The sequence below is a fragment of the Acomys russatus genome, chromosome 15 (assembly GCF_903995435.1).
Source record: "Acomys russatus chromosome 15, mAcoRus1.1, whole genome shotgun sequence".
NCBI lineage: Eukaryota > Metazoa > Chordata > Mammalia > Rodentia > Muridae > Acomys > Acomys russatus.
The window spans coordinates 66334756-66356634 of NC_067151.1; the positions used below are offsets into that span (position 1 = coordinate 66334756).

At 50.3% G+C, this 21879-nt stretch overlaps 1 protein-coding gene across 1 annotated transcript; it reads left to right on the forward strand.

Moving 5' to 3' along the window:
• Positions 1–922: 922 nt before the first annotated feature.
• Positions 923–7841, forward strand: Ensa (endosulfine alpha). Its single transcript, XM_051157712.1, has 4 exons — positions 923–1118; positions 2702–2827; positions 4648–4814; positions 7632–7841. The coding sequence occupies exons 1-4, from the start codon at positions 1062–1064 to the stop codon at positions 7645–7647; spliced, it is 366 nt and encodes a 121-aa protein (XP_051013669.1). The 5' UTR covers positions 923–1061; the 3' UTR covers positions 7648–7841.
• The last annotated feature ends 14038 nt before the right edge of the window (positions 7842–21879 follow it).

Sequence of the window (21879 nt, forward strand, 5' to 3'; positions counted from 1 at the left end):
TGGTTTGGTTTTTTTCCAGACAGGGTCTCTCTGTGTTAGCCTTGGCTGTCCTAGACTCATTTTATATATCAGGCTGGCCTGGAACTCACAGCGATCCACCTGCCTCTGCCTCCCAGAGTGCTGGGATTAAAGGCACGCAGCACCACCTTGCTTTGAGGGGCAGGGGCTGCCTTCTGTATGCATTCCCATAAAAGTAATACAGTACTGTCTACTGACAGAAGCTCAGGAACTATTCTATTTCTTGGGTTGATTTTGGTTTTTGAGACAGGGTCGCACTGTGTGTTAGTCTAAGTCAACCTCAAAACTCAAGAGATCTTCCTGCGTCTGTGTCCTTTGTACGGATAATACAGGCAGGAACCACCACACAAGTTGAAAGCTTTGTTGAACTGATTCTGTTTACACTAAATGGTATTTAATATATGTGCTAAATTTAAATTTTTTTACCATGTACCTACAACTGCACTCCTAAAACCAAGAAATGAACATCTCTGCATAAGGATTAAAGTGTGGAACGAAAACCATTACAGGAAGACGCAGTCTCATACAAGCTAGCACTAAATCCCGGGAAACTACTGAATTGATCAGTTTGTCCTCCAATTTTTATTTCTGGATGTGTCGGTAACTTCCTCCTAACGCCAGAGAATAAACAGCCTGCCCGGGACCCGGCTGAGAGAAGCTTCTGCCCACCTAAGATGCAAAAATACCGAGGCGAGCTGCTGTCCTGCCCCGCCCCCGCCCCCTTGCTGGCTTCTAATTGGTTCCTGCGGCTCGCGCTCTATCCCGGCTGGTGTTCTAGCTTGCCTGTCGCCCCTGAAGATTTCCCCCCGCCTCCAGTCAACGCTTATTGGTGCGTCGTTACGTCATTGCCCCATCGAGCCCACCCTCATTGGCTCCCATAGGAGGGGGCGGTCTCAACGTCACGGGCTCGGGCCGCCATTTTGACTGAGCAACCATAGTGACAGGAGCCGAAGCAGCAGGTCAGGTTGTCCCGGTCTTCCCCTCCCCCCTTCCCTCGTCCGGCTGACTTCCCGGGCCCTGCACCGCGCAGCCCCGGCCCTGCCATGTCTCAGAAACAAGAGGAGGAGAACCCTGCGGAGGAGACGGGCGAGGAGAAGCAGGTGAGAGGGCGGGAGGGACGGGGGGGACCGCCGCGCGGGCGAGGTCCGCCCCCCGCAGACGCTGATTGGCCGCCCGCGCCTCGGGCTCCGCAGGGATTGGCCACTGCTGGCGTCGCGCAGCCTGCGCTCCGGCGCGGCCTGGTGCTCTGGTTTCGATTAGTCAAGCTGGTTGTCATTCTGTGCGATCCCCTGCTTTATTGGCTACTAGGCCTGTGAAGACTGTTCTATAATTGGCCGAGTCCTGGCGTGGGCGGGTGTTTGGAGAGGTGAGGCGAATGAAAGGGGGCTGGCTGGTGGTCCTGAGGTGTAGACGGACTGTTTGATTAGTAGAAATAAGGCGACCCGACCACCAGGCTGGAGCTCGGCTTTCACCCACAGGAAGAGACAGGCCAAGGTGAAGATGTTTAAAATGAACCAGTTACTCGGGGAGGGGAGAAGAGTGATCGTTACCTTGGCTAGGTTCAGGGGGCAGCTTCCTCAGACCCTATTTTGGGAGGGATGATTTGTTACTGCTCCCCGTCAGTGACTTGCAGAACCCCTCGAATTCCTCCGCAGTGGGATATAGTCCACCCACCATCGCCTGAGGAAAACACTACCACCAACTAAACCCTTCTTGGGCTCTGTACTTGAGTTACTTAACACTGAAGTCAAGGCTCTGTACCAGTTTGTCCAGAGAAATATCCAGTAGCCGGGCGGTGGTGGCGCACACCTTTAATCCCAGCACTCTGGAGGCAGAGGCAGGTGGAGCTTTGAGTTCGAGGCCAGCCTGGTCTACACAAAGAAACTCTGTCTCGAAAGAAAAAACAACAACACACACACAAAAAAAAACCTAGTGGTGTGTTCATCTCTGTTTGCCTCTCGCCTGGCTGCATTTATGGAAGTATATTACTTAAGTGGCTATCTCTGTAAGAGGCCAGATGCCTGGGATCCTGCACAGTGAGACCAGATGGCTTCTGGGAGTTTGAGTGAGGAAGGAGCCTCTCAGAACACCAGTCAGCCCCCTTCCTGGTACTGCTAAAAGCCCTGGCCAGTAGCTTCTTTTTAATCTTTCCTACCATCGTTGCTGAGTGAGCTGTGACTTGCTCTATGGTTCAGTTACCATGTTTTGGTGCCACCCTTAACCAGTGCTCGGGCCACGGGCTGCCTCCTTGGTGTGGCATAGGAACTAGCTTGCTTCTGTTCACGTTATGCGGTTATCTTGAGCGTTAGGGATTTAGACAAAAGTCTTAACTGAAATTGCGGAGAAGCCAGAAAAATGGCCCAGTGGTTGCTCTTGCAGAGGATCTGGGTTTGGCTCCCAGCACCCACATGGCGTCTCAACAACCATCCATAGCTCCAGTTCTAGGGGACCTGATACCCCTTCTGAGCCCAAGGGCAGCAGGCAGCCTCGTGGTGCACTACACACGCCCATGCAGAAGACACACAATTTAAAAACATACACACACTCTGTAAAAAGAACAGCGTGGAGATGGTGTGTTTATGAGGAGCAGGCAGCTGTCTGGGGGAGGTGGTGATATAAAGGCTATCAGATAGCAGAAGTCATTGTGTCCAGTCTTTGATTTCAGTTGGCTTGTTCTCTTCAGGATACACAGGAGAAAGAAGGTATTCTTCCCGAGAGAGCTGAGGAGGCAAAGCTAAAGGCCAAATACCCAAGCCTAGGACAGAAGCCTGGAGGCTCCGACTTCCTCATGAAGAGACTCCAGAAAGGGGTATGCGACGCCCTTTTTCTGTGGCACCTTGGATGAAGTCCCTAGAGGTTCATCTGCGTGTTTTTCTGTAGGCTTGGTTACCGGGCACTTGTAGAGATGAGTTAGAAACTTGGAAAGAGGACAGTAGACTGTTTGAACCCCTGCGGTGATGCCATTCCCCTTCTGACCACAGGAAATGGAGGGTTAACACTGGGCATTGGGTGGGTGGAGGCCGGGACGGAAGGTAGCGTGGTAGAGCAGTTGCCTGGCTGAGTGGTGGTGGGCTGAGGGGCTGTGCACTTCTTGCAAACCAGAGGTAAGTTTAGAGTGAGTCATCCAGAAGACCCAGAAAGCCTCAGCTCATCAGTGGGCTGCCTTCGCCTACTGCTCCTGGCACCAGACGTTAGTGTGCTCCTCAGAGAGCTTCCTTTAGCTGCGTGTGGTGACTCATGTCTGTGATCTCAACACCTAAGCTGAAGCAAGAACATTACCACAAATGCAAGAACAACCTGGGCCAAAGTGAGGCCCTGCCTTTAAAAAGAAAGGGGTAAAAATACATATACATATATATATATATATATATATATATATATATATATAAAGAAAGGGGTCGGGGGCGGTGGAGAAAAGGAGGGCTGGAGAGTGGATCAGCAGTTAAGAGAGCTGAGCTGCAGCTCTCTGAGAAACCCAAAGTTTGGTTCCCAGCACCCACACCAGGCAGCTGTGACTTCAGCCCCAGGAAATTCTCTGGCTTCCGAGGACACGTGTGCACACATAAATAAAATTAAAAAAAAAAAAAAAAAAACTCTTAAATTAAAAAGTACATACCTTTAATTCCAGCACTGGGGCAGCAGAGGCAGGTAGATATCTTCTTGAGACTGAGGCCAGTCTGGTCTACATAGTGCCTTCCAGGCCAGCTAAGGCTACATAGCGAGACTGTATCAAAAAACAAAACCGAAAGGGAGCACACAGACAGTTCTTCCTCCTGTGTGGAATGACAGAGGATGTTGCCCCATGCGAAAGCACTTGTCCAGCCTGCATCCAACCCATAAGACCACAAAAACAAAACAAACAAACAAACCCAACCAGAAGGACCTTCCTCAACAATGGAGGTCTGCCTTCACAGCCGTCTTCGTCTTGGTCAGGTTTTTCCCTGCCGTGAGCTGACCGCAGAGCCTAAGGCTAGAGCTAGAGTGTGAGGGAGGCATGGGGAGGGAAGTGGCCTCCTGTGGAGAGTCCTAGGCACTCAGTCTTAGTCACAGACGCCGGTGTGATGCTGATTTGCAGCTTATCTTGCCTTAAGCGAGCCAGGCGTAGGCAGACTGTCTCACCATGGAACATGTGTGGGAGTCTGGAGAGCACGCTGCTTCATGAACAAGCCCAGTTCCTATTCCTGGTCTGCGAGGATAGTTCCTAGCGCTGAGGTAGCTGGTTTTAGGTTGATCTCTGGTTGCTGGTAGCCCCAAATTGACCCTTCTTGGAGGCTTACTCATTTGTTTGCCCAGCACCGAGGTATTGCTTTGTCACCTAGTACAGTCCTCACTGCACTGTTCAGAGAGAAGTCAGAGATCCTAATGGAACCTTCCTGGGCTGAGCACGGTACAGCGGGTGCAAGGGTTGTCACCCAGGCTCAGGGATGTAACTGCCCCTCAGACTAGAGAGGCCCATGTTTCTGCTAGGACACTGTGACACTGACGCGGTCAGAGCATGCTAGATGTGATGTGGCCTGTGTGCGTGGGGAATGCTCGGATGGCTGGCTTGCGTGAGCTTGGGCTGGCGGTCACGTGACCTTTGAAAACCCCAGAGTTGCACCTCATCTCGACCTCCCTCCTGTCCCCTAGCAAAAGTACTTTGACTCAGGAGACTACAACATGGCCAAAGCCAAGATGAAGAACAAGCAGCTGCCGAGCGCAGGACCAGACAAGAACCTAGTGACCGGGGACCACATCCCTACCCCGCAGGACCTGCCCCAGAGGAAGTCCTCGCTCGTCACCAGCAAGCTTGCGGGGTAACCTGGGCCCCTCTCTTCCCCTTCCTCACCCACTGGACTTTTATATATTGTAGGCAGGGAATGGGCACCTAGTCAGAGCTCAGCTTGCCATCCGGGGAAGACGTTCTGCTGGGGGCTTAGGTTGAAGAGGGGCTCTGAGTCCATGTCTTTGGGTAAATTGAAACTTGTACACCCTCACTGTAGCCCAGTAGAGACCCAAAAGTAGGAAAGACTAGAGGTGCACAGCACTGCAGCTTTTCCTGTGGGGGGTGCTCCTTTTGGAGGAGTAAGTCCTCAGAGGCTGAGCCTCGGAGCAGTGTGGCAGGCTCAGTGTCCCAAGGCTGACGTGACTGTGGGGAGGTAGAGGAGGAGACGCTCTGTGCTTCTAAGTGTGCTGTCCCTTAGGCCTCTGTGCATCGTGTTCCCGTCGTGGGTGTTTGGGGAGCCTGTGGAAAGGAGAGGGGTTTGCTTGCCTGAAACTACAGTGCCCGCCTAACCACTGCTGTGTCCCCCAGCAGCTGCCCTGCTTCTCACGGAGTGTCAAGTTAGTCACTCACGAAAAGTTGGTATCGGTTCTCTTCCAGCATGCTGCTTTTGAAAGTATTATGGGCTAGTGGAAAGAATTTAGGAATTGAAATACCCGGGCTCTCGTGCTCAGCAGCACTGATGTGTGAGCTTGGCCAGGTCATGTAGCCTCTCTGGGTTCTGTCCCTCATCGGTAAACAGAAGCAAACATGTAACAGCTAAGTCTCACCAAGTCTCACTCCTAACCCTGCCATAGCTGCTGCTCATTGTAGAACCAAAGGTGAGGCAGGCGGGTGGCTGGGCCTCGGCTCTGTGAAGCCTGGAGAGCACTGCATGGGAAGAGGCAGTGAGGGTTAAGGGCATCGCCTCAGGCAGCAGAGTCTCATAGGTACATGGCCTTTTTGGAAGAGGGCGAGAGAACAAACCCGAAAAGGCCCTGGAGGTGCTCCGCTCCACCCACCTTCCTGGGTCTACAGCTGGCCCTAGCTGCTGCAGGCCTGCTCCCGCGGCAGGTCGGATGGGCCATCACGTGCGTCCACGCTTCCGCTGTAATCAGATGCTAGGTGTGCATCGGCCATGGAGAAACAGAGAGGGTGAAGGGAGCTGATCCCCAGAGCTTAGTGCTACTGCCAGCTGGGGCAGCTGGTGCTTAGCAGACGGTTCCCTGGTGGAGGCTGCAAAGAGGGTGTAGGGAGGACACAGCAGCCTGTCCTGCTGTGTCATCACCAGTTTGGCCTGGATCTCACTGACTGCCACCTGCTCGTTAGTGGCAGAGAGGGCGAGAGTGAGAAGTGTTCAGGAGAGCAAGGTGGTGCACTCTCTCCCCTCACAGATTCTAGTGTGCGAGTTAGTTGATGTGAGCGTCAGGGCAGAAGGCGTGTAAACATGCTCTTTTCCTGACTGGCCGTCGTTCAGGGTGGTAGGCGTAGGCTGGTGAGGAAGGAGTGGGACGAGCAGGACCCCTGGTCTCCCTGGCCTCCAAACTCCTCGACTCTCATTTGTAATTGTATATAAGTTTTGTGGTTTTTGCTCCATTTTCTCATGCTGTCATCCCTAATCAAAAGTCCATGTGGGAAGGGGACAATGCTGAACACCATTGTATAGTTTCTTCAATGTCCCAGCCATGTTGTACATAGATATGTCATGTTATTATATATATAAATATATATATAATTTTGTACGTTTTCTTCATCTCCGATCTTCTCAAATTCTGTACCTTTTTCTCTCCTGTCTGAGCTGCCTTCCCGATTGGTCAGTTTTGTGTCTTCAAGGCTAATATTCACAATGAGTCTGGTGTTTAGGAAGGACAGGAGAGATGGGGAAATCTAGCTGACTTGTAATCCCAGCTGTTCAGAAAGCTGAGGCAGGATGATTTGCTACTTCAAGGCTAACCTGGGCTGCAGAGTGAGTGAGTTCAAAGCTGGCCTTGGGAATTTAGTGAGATCCTGTCTCAAAAAGCAAAGAGGGCTAGGGAATATTGTTCACGTGCAGAATGCTTTCCTAGTGTGCAAGAGACCTCCAGTAATATACACAATAGCCAGTGGGTACGTGTGTGTACACACACACACACACACACACACACACACACACACGGGAAAGGGGAAAAGGAAGTCAAAAATCAAACTGGTAGTCTCACTCCTCCATGGCAAGGAAACAAACTGCACTTCTCAGGCTGTTTCTTAGCAAGGAAGAGCCATTTCGGAATCCAGATATATCTGATCGAGTCCAGGCTGCCCCGTTCCCCCAGCAAGTATGTGGTCTGACCCTGGCCCGGGCCAGTCAGCACCTCAGCAGTGGCCGGGCCTGTGGGGCTCCTGAGACAGGCATCTCACCACTGTACTCTGACACCTCCAGTTACTTGATGTCTTAAGAACTGTTGTTCTGGCCGGGCGTGGTGGCTCACGCCTTTAATCCCAGCAGAGGCAGGCGGATCAATGTGAGTTCGAGGCCAGCCTAGTCTACAAAGCGAGTCCAGGACAGCCAGGGCTACACAGAGAAACCCTGTCTCGAAAAACCAAAGAAAGAGAAAAAAAAAGAACTGTTGTTCTGTTTTCCATGCGTATGTCAAAAAGACAGAAATTCTTTTTGTGAGTAAGACAAGACTGAAATGTGTTTTTTTTTTTTTTTTCAACTTTCTTATAATTAATATTTAGGCATATGTCAGGTAGCATAATGAAGTATTTGGAGAAACCATGGGGTCAAGACTGGGATGGAATTGAAGATGTTTTCCCCTTTTACTTGACAGTATTTTCGTTTGTGTGTGTGTGTGTGTGTGTGTGTGTGTTTGTTTCTTTTTGTGTCCATCCACAGTGGCCAAGTGGAGTGAAGCTGCCTGGGGCTCTACCAGATCGAGAGACGCTGCCCACTTGGGTCCTGTGCTGGCTCCTGCCCCTCCCTGCTTTGCACCAGGGGTCAGGAGGTGGCCGGGGTGCAGGCTAGAGAGGCAGAGATCCCTGCCCACTGGTGTCCCAGCGCATGGAGCCCCTTGGGCTGAGCACCAAGACTGTGAACTTTTTGTTTTGTTTTGTTTTACCTTTTTTTTTTTCCAAATAACTGTTGGGAGAAAACTCACTGAAATCCCGAGGGTGGGGCTGAGAGGGCGGAGTGAAGACGGATGGGCTAGGGTTTGTAATTGATAGGAGGGAAAATTTCCCACCATCCTCCTTAACCGTGGGGTTGGTGTGGGATGGTGTGAGGTGAAGGCGTTGTCAGGAGACTGATGGGAAGGGCTTCCGCTCTGAAGAGAGGGGCGTTATTTGAACGTGGCTAGTGACCTGGTGTCCAAGAAAGGGCGTCATGCTCTCTACCGAGGCCGTGTCTCTCGGGTTCAGTGTGAATTGTTCTTTTTAAAAAGTGCTGTCCATGAAACAGGTTTGCCACTGAGAGAAGGGCAGTGAGTGGGGCGCCCCACAGATCCCTGGGGAATTTTTTTCAGTCTTTGAAATAAAGCAACAACAACAACAAAAAATACCCAAAAAACCAAAACCAGAAATTCTCTGAAGCAGTTGGTGTGTTTTATTGGGGTTTGGGAGAATGAAGAAAACAATACTGAAGATATGACTGCCGGGGAAGACTGGTATTGGCCCTGCAAGGAACACGGGGTCTCTGGCAGGGCTCCTCACGTAGGGAGAGGGAGGAGGAATGTTGGCACACTCTGCCCACCTTACAAAAGGAGAGCTTCAGGGGACTTGATTAAACAGTGGGCTGATGCCCAAAGCTCAGTCCAGGCTCAGCAAAAAATGGGGCTCCCTTCCCCTTCAGTTTCTATTCCTAAATTCTGTCAGTGGGAGATGTGTGAGTTCTTAGTAATAAGCAAAAGAAGCTGGCCTTTCTGTTGCTGGCCAGCGGAAAGCAGCGTGACTCCCCCACATGCGATCCGCCCTGCCTTCCTGAAACCCTGCCACTGAAAGAGAAGTATGCCACCAATGTGCTGGGCTCGGGGGCCACCACAGAGAAGAAGTCTGGCTGTGGGTGTCCATGACACTGGTTTCTCTTAGCCAGAAGCTTTCCAGGTGAATCTGTAGCTGCTTGATGTTCCTGCCTTTTCTCTCGTCTCATTCATCCAGGGGGCTTGATACATCCTAAAAGTTTGTCCTGCTGAACAGAGCTGAGAGAGCATTAAGAAGGGAGCTGGGCTGGGCTGGGCTGGGCTGGGCGCGCCTGGAGTCCAGCCCTTGGGGGGTCGGGTAGTAGGCGCCTGTGACCCAGACTCCACAAGTGGAGGCTCACAGGGGCAAGGCCAGCCTGCTCTGTGCAGTGAGCTACAGGTCAAGGCTGTGTGCTAGGACTCAGCCTCAAAACAAACCAAAAATGGATGATAAGGGCACTTGCAGCCATGTCTCAGTGTGATTCCCAGAACCCACAACAACGGAAGAGAACTTACTCTCAGCCCCCAGCAGAGGGCGCCGTCACATGCACAGTGACATGAGTACACCCAACAACACAAACATATGCCAAAAAATTAAGAATAAATAAAAATACAAATTTTTTCACTGTGTAGCTGAAAGAATAATATGTTAAAAAAAAAGAAGAGTTCAGTACTTTGACAGGAGCATTCAAAGCTGTGTGCTCCCGGTATAAGCACAGAGCCCCATGCCTTCCCCAAGCACGCTGGGTTCATGGCTTCCAAGTGCAAAGGGCTGAGGAGTGGGAAAGCTGTGTCCGAGCATCCAGGTAGTACAGACTCTTCCACACAGGCGAGGAGGTTGGGGTATGGAAATAAGGTGCTTGGGAAACTGGCAGAGGAAGAGCTTGTGGGAGTGTCTAGCCCCTGTGTTATCACCTCCCTGCTGCTCTGGAGTCCCAGTGCCTTAGTTTTAACTGTAATGCTGAAATATCCCTGGGTACCAAGAAGTGTTTTGGGTTACCTGTATAGCAGTGTTTGGGGCTGGGGAGATGCTCGGTGGGTGATGCCCCTGCCGCACAGACCTGAGAACCCCACCAACCTCAGAGCCCACATAACAGTGGAAGCACAGAGCTGACACTCAGGGTGGCAAGCACACACATATAATAAAAGTATGTTTTAAAATTGGGCTGGGCTGTGGCACTGTGGCACACGCCTTTAATCTCAGCACTTGGGAAGCAGAGGCAGGTGCCTCTTAAGAGATTGAGGCCAGCCTGGTTTACAGAGTTGGCATCAGGCCAGCCAAGGACTACATAGTAAGCTCTTACCGGTAAGTAAAAAAAAAAAAAATTAAAAAAAATAAGGGGCTGGAGTTGGGAGGCAGAGTCAGGTAGATCTCTGACTTCAAGGCCATCCTGGTCCATGTAGTTCCAGGACAGTCAGGGCTACACAATGAGACTCCGTCACAAATAACTTAACTATTGGTATTTATTCTTTATTCAACATACCCAAGCAACCTAGGTAAACACAGTCAATAGCCAAGCAGCCTTCAGTTTTTTCACGTGCATTCTTGTGTAGCCTAGGCTGACCCCAAACTTGACTTCTGCCGCCCCACCTTCTGTGTGTGGAATAAAAGTACGCTGCCATAGCTACCCTAGGCTCTGCTGAGGACCTCAGCCAGGTGTTCCCTGGAACCCTTATCTCAGAAGAACTGGGTGAAGAGAGCCTCGGCTGCTCTAACACAGTTGGCGGTGACTGTGATAAGCCTGTCAGCCCTGGCAGGACGGCTGGAGTCAAGGCAGCTGCCTGCCAGTTTTGACTTTAACTAGTGTAGCCTACACACAGACGCTCAGAAGCCAAGGAGGGTGGCACGCACCTGTAACACGTTTCTCAGGAGACTGAGGCAAGAGGATTGCAGTGAGTTCAAGGCTAGTCTGGGCTACATAACTTGGGTTTTCTGTTTGTTTTTAATGGTACATACTTGTAATTTTAGCACTGAGGAGATAGAGGAAGAAAATCAGAAATTCAAGACCAGCCACATTCCAGTAACCCTGGTTCTCAAAGGCAAAGGTGGGAGAATGGTCTATGCAGGTAGCTCCGGGCCAGCCAGCACCACACAGCAAGGTGCACCTGCTCAAGCAGCCCTGTGACAGTGCGCTGGAGGAAACCGGAGAGGAAAGGTCTCTCCAGAAGGATGCTGTTGCACACACTGGGACCTGCCATGCTTATGGTCCGACAATGGGAAGCAAAACTTGGGCAGAGACGGTGAGTTTCACCAGCGCTGCCTGGAAGGCCAGGTGGGAGGACTAGCACCACAGTGTTGAGAAGAGAGCTGCTGAGGGCGTGTGCGCGCATACATACAGGCCTGAGCCTTGAGAGGGAGGGAGGGCTCCAGTGCTCAGAGCATGCCAGGCAAATGCTGAAACATGAGGTGGGGGTCCACGTACACAGGGGGGAAACAATAGTTCCCAGTTCGAACAGTGCCAGGCACCATGCTAAGCATGAAATTAGGATCATCTCATTTACTTAATCCTCGGCTGTTTTGGGGAGTCTCCTTGGTCCTGCAATTCCAAGGGCTCCTACACCATCTTATGGCTTCCAGGCACACATACAGTGCAAATAGTAAGTACAGACAAAACACACAAAAGGGATGGGGGTTCAGGCATGGTGCTGCATACTTGTAATCTAAGTCCAGGGAAGCTATGACTGTCTCAGGAGGCAAGCCATGTGTGGTGGCAAATGCCCATATCCTAGCACACAGGTCTCATAGGGAGGAGGGTCACAAGTTTGAAGTCAGCCTGGTCTACATATGGGTTTATTTTTTGGGGGGGGGCGGGGGGAGGTTGTGGAATGTTCATGAGCTGCAGGCATGTGAATGTGAGAGCAGCAGAGGGAGAGTGCAGAGACGTCATGAGGAAGTTCCCAAGGAGAGACGCAGCGGCTTCAAGAGACCCATGTTGTAAGAGTGTCAATACTAGAAGGGCGCAGCAGTGTGGACATAAAAGGAGGCATCGGCTTCCAGAGGACATGGCATGTGCGGCAGGTGTAGGAGCCACCAAGGGCATTTCAAACAGGGATCTGTTCAGTCTGTTAGAGATGGTCAGTGTCAGTACGCATGGAACAGGAATTGACTGCTTGTCTGAGATGTGCTGGCATGTATGTGTGCCTGGGTACACTCACCTGCGTGTGCATGTGGAGGGCAGAGGTCAATTTCAGTTCCATGAGCCAGCTTGCTGCTTTACTACATTTTATTTATTTAGTAGAGGGTGGGGGTGGGGAGTGGCAACGCCACAGGGTGCTAGCCAAGGTCAGAGAACAGCTTGTGGGAGTTGGTTCCCTTTCTGCTTAGCTGGCCTGGAATGTAACGTCGAACAGGTTGGCTTTGAACTTTTTAGGTCCTCCGCCTGCCAGAAGCTGGAATGAATAGCTATGTCCCACCATGCCTGCCTGAAGAATGGATCCAGTGGTGGGGTGGGCAGCTGCTCAGCTTCAAATCATGGCTTGGGCATTTAGATTTGAGGGTGGTGGTGTGCAGTTGTGCTTGTGCATGTGAGGTCAAAGGTCAGCTACAGGTATCATCCTCTGTCACTCAGGCACATGCCACCACGCCCAGCAGTCATGTGGGTGCTAGGGATCTGTGCTCAGGGCCTCAGGTGCCATATGTACAGCTGGGTTTTATTTATTGTGGATTACTTCTATATGTGGGCATTTTACCTGCCTGCGTGTGTGTGCACCGTCTTCATGATGCCCATATGTGTGGGTGTTTTACCTGCCTCTGTGTGTGTGTGTGTGTGTGTGTGTGTGTGTGTGCGCACTGCCTTCATGATGCCCATATGTGTGGGTGTTTTACCTGCCTCTGTGTGTGTGTGTGTGTGTGTGTGTGTGTGTGTGTGTGTGTGCACCGTCTTCATGATGCCCATATGTGTGGGTATTTTACCTGCCTCTGTGTGTGTGTGTGTGTGTGTGTGTGCGCGCGCGCACTGCCTTCATGATGCCCATATGTGTGGGTGTTTTACCTGCCTCTGTGTGTGTGTGTGTGTGTGTGTGTGTGTGTGTGCGCACTGCCTTCATGATGCCCATATGTGTGGGTGTTTTTAACCTGCCTCTGTGTGTGTGTGTGTGTGTGTGTGTGTGTGTGTGTGTGTGTGTGTGCACCGTCTTCATGATGCCCATATGTGTGGGTATTTTACCTGCCTCTGTGTGTGTGTGTGTGTGTGTGTGCGCGCGCGCACTGCCTTCATGATGCCCATATGTGTGGGTGTTTTACCTGCCTCTGTGTGTGTGTGTGTGTGTGTGTGTGTGTGTGTGTGTGTATGCGCACTGCCTTCATGATGCCCATATGTGTGGGTGTTTTACCTGCCTCTGTGTGTGTGTGTGTGTGTGTGTGCACCGTCTTCATGATGCCCATATGTGTGGGTATTTTACCTGCCTCTGTGTGTGTGTGTGTGTGTGTGCACTGCCTTCATGATGCCCATATGTTTGGGTGTTTTACCTGTGTGTGTGAGTGTGTGTATGTGTGTGAGTGTGTGTGCACCGCCTTCATGCCCAATGCCCTGGGACATCAGAGAGTATTAGATTCCCTGAAACTGAAGCTACAGCCGCTCATAAACCATCATGTAGGTACTGGGAAGAGAGCCTTAACATTGTGTGTATGTGTGTGCATGCATGTGTGGTGTGTATATGTGCACATGTGATGTGTGTCTGTGTGCATGTATGTGTGTATGGTGTGTGCGTGCGTGCGTGCATGTGTGTGTGTGTGCCTGTGGGGGGTGTGCCTGTGGGGTGTGTGTGTGTGTGTGTGCATGTGTGGGTGAGTAGTGTGTGTGCCTGTGGGGGGGTGTGCCTGTGGGGTGTGTGTGTGTGTGTGTGTGTGTGTGTGTGTGTGTGTGTGTATGGAGGTCAGAGAACAACCTTCGGGAGTTAGCTGTCTCTCTGCCATGTGGATACCAGGGATGGAATCTATGTGGTAAGGGCCGGTGACAAGTGCCTTTACCATCTCACTGCCCAATTTTTTGTTTTTTTACATTACTCTAGGCAAGTTTCTTAAATTCTACCTCAATTTGTCTATAGGGATGTGGTGTCTACCACACAGAGTTTATGATTAAATTACACAAGACAAAGTGTGAAGGCTCTTCAGGAACCACAGCAGTGCACAAATGTGCTTTATGTCCCTACCGGGTTCACAGTCTAAGGGACTGTAATAAAGACAGATCTGAGCCGCAGACACAGCTCAGTGCTGAAACACTAATCTAGCATACACAAACTCCTAGGTTCAAGACACACATCACCCCCAGCACCACATCCACACAGGTAGGGAGATAGGTAAGTGGTAGGCAGATGAAATACAGGGATTCTGGGCTGGGGAGATGCTAAGTGGTTAAAAGTTGTTCTGCAAGCATAAGAACCTAAGTTCGAATCTCCTGTGCCCAGGAGCATGACGTAGCTGTACCTCAGAATTGGAGAACTGAAGCTGGCACCCCCAGGAGCTTGCTGGCCAGCTGAGCAGAAATGCAGTCCACTGTTTCAGCAGCAGACCCCGCGTCAGCCCAGGGAGGCAGAGAGCAGCAGAGGAGGTCACCCGGTGTGCACAGCCCGTGCACACAGTGCACACACGAACACACAGCTGCCCCCTAACCCTTGAGTAAAGCAGCTTGCTCTGAGTGCGTGCAGGCACAGGCACCTCTCAGTCAGAGAAGGTGTTGGAGAGACAGGTCTTTAAGCACTTGGGCCTGGCCTCAGCCTCCCAAGTGCTGAGCTTTCAGGTGCAAACCATGTACAGACTAGGAACTTAAAATCCCACTGATTGAAAAGCTAAGGCAAGGGCTGGAGAGATCACTCCGAGGGTAAGAGCACTGGGTGCTTTTGCAGAAGTTGAGTTCAATCCCAGTAGCCATATGGTGACTTACAAACATAATGAAATCCTGTGCTCTCTTCTGGCATGCAGGTGTACATGCAGACACGATATTGTATACATAATAAACCTTTTTGTTTGGTTTGGTTTTTCAAGACAGGGTCTCTCTGTGTAACCTTGGCTGTCTCGCTTTGTATACCAGGCTGGCCTCTGCCTCCTGAGCGCTGAGATTAAAGGCATGCGCCACCATGGCCCAACTAAATAAATCCTTTAAAAAAAAAAAAAAGAAGAAGAAGAGGCTGGAGAGATGGCTCAGTGGTTAAGAGCACTGCCTGCTGTTCCAGAGCCCACAGCCATCTATACCCTCTAATGCTCTTCTGGCGTGCGAGTGTACATGCAGACAGAGCACTCATACACATAAAATAAATAAATAAAATCTTTTTAAAAAGAAAAAGAAAGCCAGGTGTGGTGGTGCACACCTTTAATCCCAGCACTCGGGAGGCAGAGGCAGGCGGATTGCTGTGAGTTCGAGGCCAGCCTGGTCTACACAGAGAAACCCTGCCTCGAAAAATTTTTAAAAAAGAAAGAAAAAGAAGCCAAGTGTGGTGGTGCATGCCTTTAATCCCAGCACTCAGGAGACAGAGGAAGGCAGATCTCTGAGTTTGAGGCCAGCCTGGTCTACAAATCAAGCCCAGGACAGCCAGGGCTACAAAAGAAACCCTGTCTCCGATAAAAAGAAAAAAAAGAAAAAAAAGCTAAGGAGGCCTATGGTGATGCCATGAGCCAGTAGAGTAGGAGTGCTGAGTGGCAGGGAGACATGTCACCTGACCAGATGCCACTCCCTGGAAGAGAGAAAACACTGAACCCCCTGAGGAAGGCCCAGGTGACGAGGTGAGGAGAAGGTATTTCAAGGAGGTTGAAAGCAAAGTATCACACTTGGAGGATCTCTCTCTGTTGAGTGTCAGCACATACTAGGTGAGGTAAGATTAGTCAGGTAGGACCACAGCAAAGAGCAGTGAGTGAAAATGTGACGGACTCACTGTCTAGCCCAGGCTGGCTCTTCCTGTCTCTACCTCCTGGTCCTGAGATTACAGGTGTGCATTGCCATATCTGGCCGAGGAAAATACTCTCACATAAGGTCTACTGTGGACTGGGGGTGTCACTCTGTGTGTAGAGTGCTTGCTCAGCATGGGTCCTGAGTCTGATCTCAGAAGCTGCAGTTCCCCCTTGGCTACAAAGTGGATGCAAGTTCAAAGCCAGCTCAGGCTACTTAGACCTGCCGTTTACAAATGCTTTTCTAAGATGAGATGTGATGGCCAGGCAGGAGTGGAGCTACACAGATGCAGACACTAGACTGTGCACATGTCATCGGGAGAAAGGACATGTGTAAAATGAGTCAGACATATTACCTTCGGGAAACTAAAAATAATTCATACAAAGGGTGAGGCCAGGAACAGGAAGAAGGAAGCAAGAGACATAAACGGTCTTTGACCTTTATCATGGAAGCAACGAGAACCTACCTAAAGAATTTGAGCCAGATGTGGCACACACTTGTGTTCCCGGCACCTTGGAAGGAGTGCTACACATGTGAGGCCAGCCTCCACTAGACGTAGTGTGAGGTCAGCCCTCACTAGATGTAGTGTGAGGCCAGCCTTCACCAGACAACGTAAAATGAGGCCAGCCTCCACTAGACGACATAGTGTGAGGCCAACCTTCACCAGAGGTAGTGAATTCCAAACCAGCCTGGGATACCAAGACCTTCTATCTAAATAAATAAATGCTTTTTTTTTTTTTTTTGAGACAGGGTTTCTCTGTGTAGCCTGTCCTGGAACTCACTCTATAGACGAGGCTGGCTTCGAACTCACAGAGATCTGCCTGCCTCCTGAGTGCTGGGATTACAGGTGTGTGCCACCACCTGGCATAACTAACTGACTTTAAAATGTGCAGGGAGGTTGAAGCCGGAGGACCACAGCTGCTGGGGCTGCAGGTCCCCGTGTGCGGGCAGTGCTGGCTGCCATAGAGCACCTGTCAGGCACCGCCTGCAACCCTACTCCCAGGGATGTGACTTTGCTGGCCTCCTGAGGACACCTGAACTAGTGTATGTACCCATGTGCAGACACACACACCTACACATAATGACAACCTTTTAAAGAAAACTTAAAACTTGTTTTAAACTGACCAGCCCCACCAGATATTGTGGGGCATTCCTTTAATGCCAGCACTCCTGAGGAAGAGGAAGAAGCGGGCAGATCTTTGTGGGAGGTGGAGTCAGGATCAGAAGTTCAAGGCTACATAATGAATTCAAGGCAAGCCTGGGACACATGAGACCCTGTCTCAAAAAAATAAAAACATATACATAAATATTATATGTGTTACATATAGATGTGTAGATATGTGTGTGTGTTTATGTATGTATGTGTGTATATATTAGCACCTAGGCATGGTGGCCCACACGTGGTATTCCAGCAGGGTTTTTTTTTTTTTCTTGTTTTGCTTTTTGAGACAGGGTTTCTCTGTGTAGCTTTGGTTGTCCTAAAACTCTCTCTTTAGGCCACCCTCTGCTTCCTCGGGGCTGGGATTAAGCACATGTGCCCACCATGGCTTCTGTCCCAGCACTTTCAAAGTTGAGACAGGAAGACACAGAGTTAAAGGTTAGCCTAGGCTACATAGCAAGGCAGTCAGGGTGTAGCTCAACAGTGAGCACAGGGCTGCCCATCAGCCCCTGCGTTTGCTCTCTCTTGTGTATGCATGCACACACCTGCACAAGGGCATGTGTGGACACGCACGCATACAGATTCCTATGTGCATATAATCCCATCCAAAACTCTAGAAAATGCAAAAATAGTAATAGCTTCTTCAAAAGGTAAAAATAGAGGCCAGTGAGTGGTGACATAACAATGCTCCTGCCCCAGCCTCCTTAGCGCATCCGCACAAATCGTCCTCTGATCTCCCATACATGTGCCATGGTATGTACACGCAGCACATACACAGCACGGATAAGTGAAGGTTTCTCATGTATATGGACAGGCCTGTTGACTACAGGTATGTCTGCTCACCACGTGTACACCTGGCACCCTCCATGTGTACACCTGGCACCCTCGGAGTCCTGAAAAGGGTGTTGGACACCTTGGAACTGAAAACAAATGACTGTGAGCCACCAAGAGGGGACCGGGGGCCAAGCCTGGGTCCTCTGAAGGCCATGTACCTGCTCTTAACTGCGGAACCATCTCTCCAACCCCTAGTTGATGTAATTTTTTTTTTTTTTAATTTGAAACTACAGGAAACAAAACTGGGCGGTGGTGCCACATGCCTTTAATCTCAGCATTCGAGAAGTGGAGACAGGTGGATTTCTGTGAGTTAAAGGCCAGCCTGGTCTACAGAGTGAGTTCCTGGTCAGGGCTACACAGAGAAACCCTGTCTCAAAAAAAAAAAAAAAAAAAAGAGAGAGAGAGAGAGAGAGAGAGAGAAAGAAAGGAGGACGGAATAGCTACTTGATTTCTAGGCTCCCTAAGGCCAGTGTCAATAGGTTGGTAGAGGTGCAGCTCTGCGGGTGACACTGGGTGACACAGGACGACCTGGTAGTCAAGGAAGAATGGGTTGGGCAGCTGGACATGGTGGGTGATACCTGCTCTTAATCCCAGGAGGCCAAAGCAGGGAGACCCCAGTGATAGGAACTCTAGGGAGACCACACACTGAAGCTCGTCCCCAGTGATAGGAACTCTAAACCTGGGTTCTAAAAGGAAAGATGAGCGAGGGTGTGAGCGCCCAGGTGCCTGTGGGTCAGTTACGTAACAGTCTCAGTCTCACTGAGCAGGCGTTTATTGAGCTCCCACTGTGTGCCAGCCTCTCCCAGATGCTCAGTTTAGCCTGGGTGGGAAGCCAGCTGAGTAAGAATTCAGGGGCTGTGTCCTCACACCCTGTCTGCACTCACAGCACTTTATGACTGGAGGTAGGCAATCGACAGCTGCCCTTCTCTGGCCACTACGTTGTTCCTTCTAAACAAGGCTGTAGGTTGAACGCAGGGCCTCATATATCTGGGCAAGAACTTTACCCTGAGCTAACCCCAGCCCTATGAACTCAAATGTCAAAGACACTAGTTTAACTGATGTTGAAGTTGGGTGGGGAGGTTAAGAAGAACAGCTAGAAAAAAAAAGCAGAAAGGATGAGCCAGGCAGTGGCAGTCCATGCCTGTAATCCCAGCACTCGGGAGGCAGAGGCAGGCGGATCTCTGTGAGTTCAAGGCCAGCCTGGTCTACAAAGTGAGTCCAGGACAGCCAAGGCTACACAGAGAAACCCTGTCTCAGAAAAAAAGAGAGAGGGGGAGAGGTTGAAAGAGCAGGAAACAGAAGAAAACTCAGCCAAAAATACTAGGTAAAAAGGACAGAAGCACCAGGATGACGTGCAAGCAGAGGGCCAGCGCTCTGCCGCTGAGGCCACACGTGGGAACTGTCTCAGATGAACCAAGGGTTAAGGAACAAACCAGAAGCCAGGGACATATAAGTACCAGCACTGCTCTCTTTAGCAGTACTCAGCTGCCTGGGTATAGAAGCGAAGAAGACAGGATTGTGCAGTCCTGGATCCTGATTTATAAAACCATAAAGTGGCCTAGCAAGGGAGCGAAGGCCTAAAGGTCCTGGGCACAGAGTTTCAAGCCTCTGACTGCTCTATTTAGATAAGTAAGCCTGGGCAGTCATGACACGCAGCCAACAGGAGTCTTTACAAGGTTAAGGAACAGATGACTCAGTTCCTTACTCAGGAAGTGAGTCACTGGGAAGCTCTGGACAGGGTCACCAGAATGCTGTCAGAATTTGAGACTTGGGAGTTTGTGAGGTACTGGGTGCGAGAGGTGGGAGAGAGGTTAAAGTCAGGGTGGCTCTGGAGCTCAGGGACTTCTCATGTAAGGCTGTGAAGCGAGGACTCACATATCTGAGGTTTGTTTGTTTTGAGAGGGGGGTGTCCTAAAGCCCGGGCTGGTCTGGACCTTCCTGAATGGATGTATTTGGCCTTGAACCTCCCTCCCTCCCATCCACTGCTGAGACACAGGCTTTGAGCCACACAGTTTTGTTGGTGGTAGTTTCCCAAGCTCAATTAGCACACAAATACTTAAAAAGAACAGTTGAGCGGTACAAGGTGGTACACTCCTGTAATCCCAGCACTCAGGAGGCAGAGGCAGGCAGATCTGTGTGAGTTCGAGGCCAGCCTGGTCTACAAAGCAAGTCCAGGACAGCCAGGGCTACACAAAGAAACCCTGTCGGAAAAAAACAAACAAACAAACAAATAAGACCCTCCCCCCCCCCCCCCCCCCCCCCCCCCGCCAAAAAAAAGCCTTTTGTTTTCTTTTGTTGTTGGGACAGGGTGTCATGTGGTCTAGGCTAGTCTTGAACTCACTATGTAGCAGAGGATGTTTCTGCCTCCCAAGTAGAGATAGATGTAAGCCAACTCCTGGGTTTTTTGTGACGCTAGGGTTGAACCTGGAGCTGCATGCGTGCACTCTTAATTAAATCTACCCCTAAACCAAATGTACTTATTCCAAAAGGAAAATTAAAGTATCTAATTTAGAAAAAAAATTAAGGAACTTGGAGAATTGAGTGAGTGAAATATTCAAATGAATCCAGAACTCCCTGAGCCTGGGGAGGAACAGATGAAGTTCAGGGTCTGTCCTATCGTAGGAACAGAAAAGATCCCGAGGAGGCACTTAGCCTGATGGAACCAACCTGATGCAGGGCGCAAGAGGGGCCAAGTGCTGCGAGCTCTCGCAAGGCCTTGGGTTCAAGCCCCCGGGCTTCAAGAAATGAAAGTATGTTGGAAAAGCTACGGTTTGGCACCCTTCTGTAATCCCAGCAGGATAGATGAGGTAGAAAGGTCAGCAGTTCAAGGTCATTTTTTGCCACATGGCAGGTTTGAGTCAGCTTGAGCTAAGAGAACCCATCTTTTTTTGTTTTGCTTTTTTTGAGACAAGGTTTCTCTGTGTAGCCTTGGCTGTCCTGGACTCACTTTGTAGATCAGGCTGGCCTCGAACTCACAGCGATCCACCTGCCTCTACCTCCTGAGTGCTGGGATTAAAGGCCTGGGCCACCCACAGGATGGAAATCCAAGTGACTAGGAAATTCTGTATTTGCCTAGCTCACTGGATGGGAACAAATTGAACAGTAAATTAGTCTACATTTTCCAAAAATTGTAAGACTGCTTTTATGCAGAAAGAAGAGCAGAAGAGAAGCCAGGGGCGGAGCCACCCTTAGCTAAGAAAGGCTTGCTGGGGGCTGGCTCAGTGGTTAAGAGCACTGACTGTTCTTCCAGAGGACCCGGATTCAAACCCCAGCAACCACCTCAAGATCTGACACTCTCACACAGACATACATACAGGCAAAACACCACGGCATATAAAATAGAGGTAAATAAGTAAAAAACAAAAACAAAAAATCTTCCCAAAAGGAGGGGTTGTCTTGGAGCCCTGTCAGCTGGGTGCCTCGGTAGTGTGACTAATCCTAGCTACTGCATTGGTTGAGGCAGGAGGATTTTGGAGTGGGACAGACACTGGACATCTGTCTCATAAAAGTCATCTTAGCACTAGCCAAGGAGTCCCTGGGTGCTTGCCTCTCAGAGTGCTGAGTGGTAGTGTTAAGTCCCACCTCTGAGAAGATGTTGAAAAAAAGAAAACAGTCTAGAAGTTTGAATTAAAAACACTATGAAGGAGCCGGGCATGGTGGTGCACGCCTTTAACCCCAGCACTCGGGAGGCAGAGGCAGGCGGATTGCTGTGAGTTCGAGGCCAGCCTGGTCTACAAAGTGAGTCCAGGATGGCCAAGGCTACACAGAGAAACCCTGTCTCGAAAAACCAAAAAAAAAACCCACTATGGAGAACACGTTAGCCAGCCCTAAATAGGAAGATGACCTTTGTCCACTTATTCTTTTTTCATTTATTTCTTATTAGATATTTATTTTAAGCATAGGAGTGTTCTGCCTGCAGGTGTATAGTCGACCACACGGGAGGTCAGAGGTTGGGCTCTGACCCACCGTGTGAGCGCTGGGAACCAAACCTGGGTCCTCTCTGCAAGACAAGCTCTTAACAGCTGAGCCGCCTCTCCAGCCCACACACGAAATCTTTATGTTTGTTCTAATGACTTATTTGTTTTAATGTTATATGCACGGTATTTACCTGCACACATGTCTGTGTGAGACCTGCTGGGACTGGGGTACAGTCCTGAGTGGCCATGGGGTCCTCTGGAAGAGCAGCCAGCGTTCTCACCCATGAAGGCATGTCTCCAGCCCCAGACACTAAATGCTTCCTTCCTTCCTTCTTCTATTTTTTATTTTTGGTTTTCAAAACAGAGTTTCTCTGTGTAGCCCTTGCTGTCCTGGACTCAC

Coding starts and splice junctions, on each gene's coding strand:
- Ensa (XM_051157712.1), top strand. CDS start 1,062: ATGTCTCAGAAACAAGAGGAGGAGAACCCTGCGGAGGAGACGGGCGAG. Junction 1,119..2,701: donor AGACGGGCGAGGAGAAGCAG/GTGAGAGGGCGG, acceptor TGTTCTCTTCAG/GATACACAGGAGAAAGAAGG. Junction 2,828..4,647: donor TGAAGAGACTCCAGAAAGGG/GTATGCGACGCC, acceptor CCTGTCCCCTAG/CAAAAGTACTTTGACTCAGG.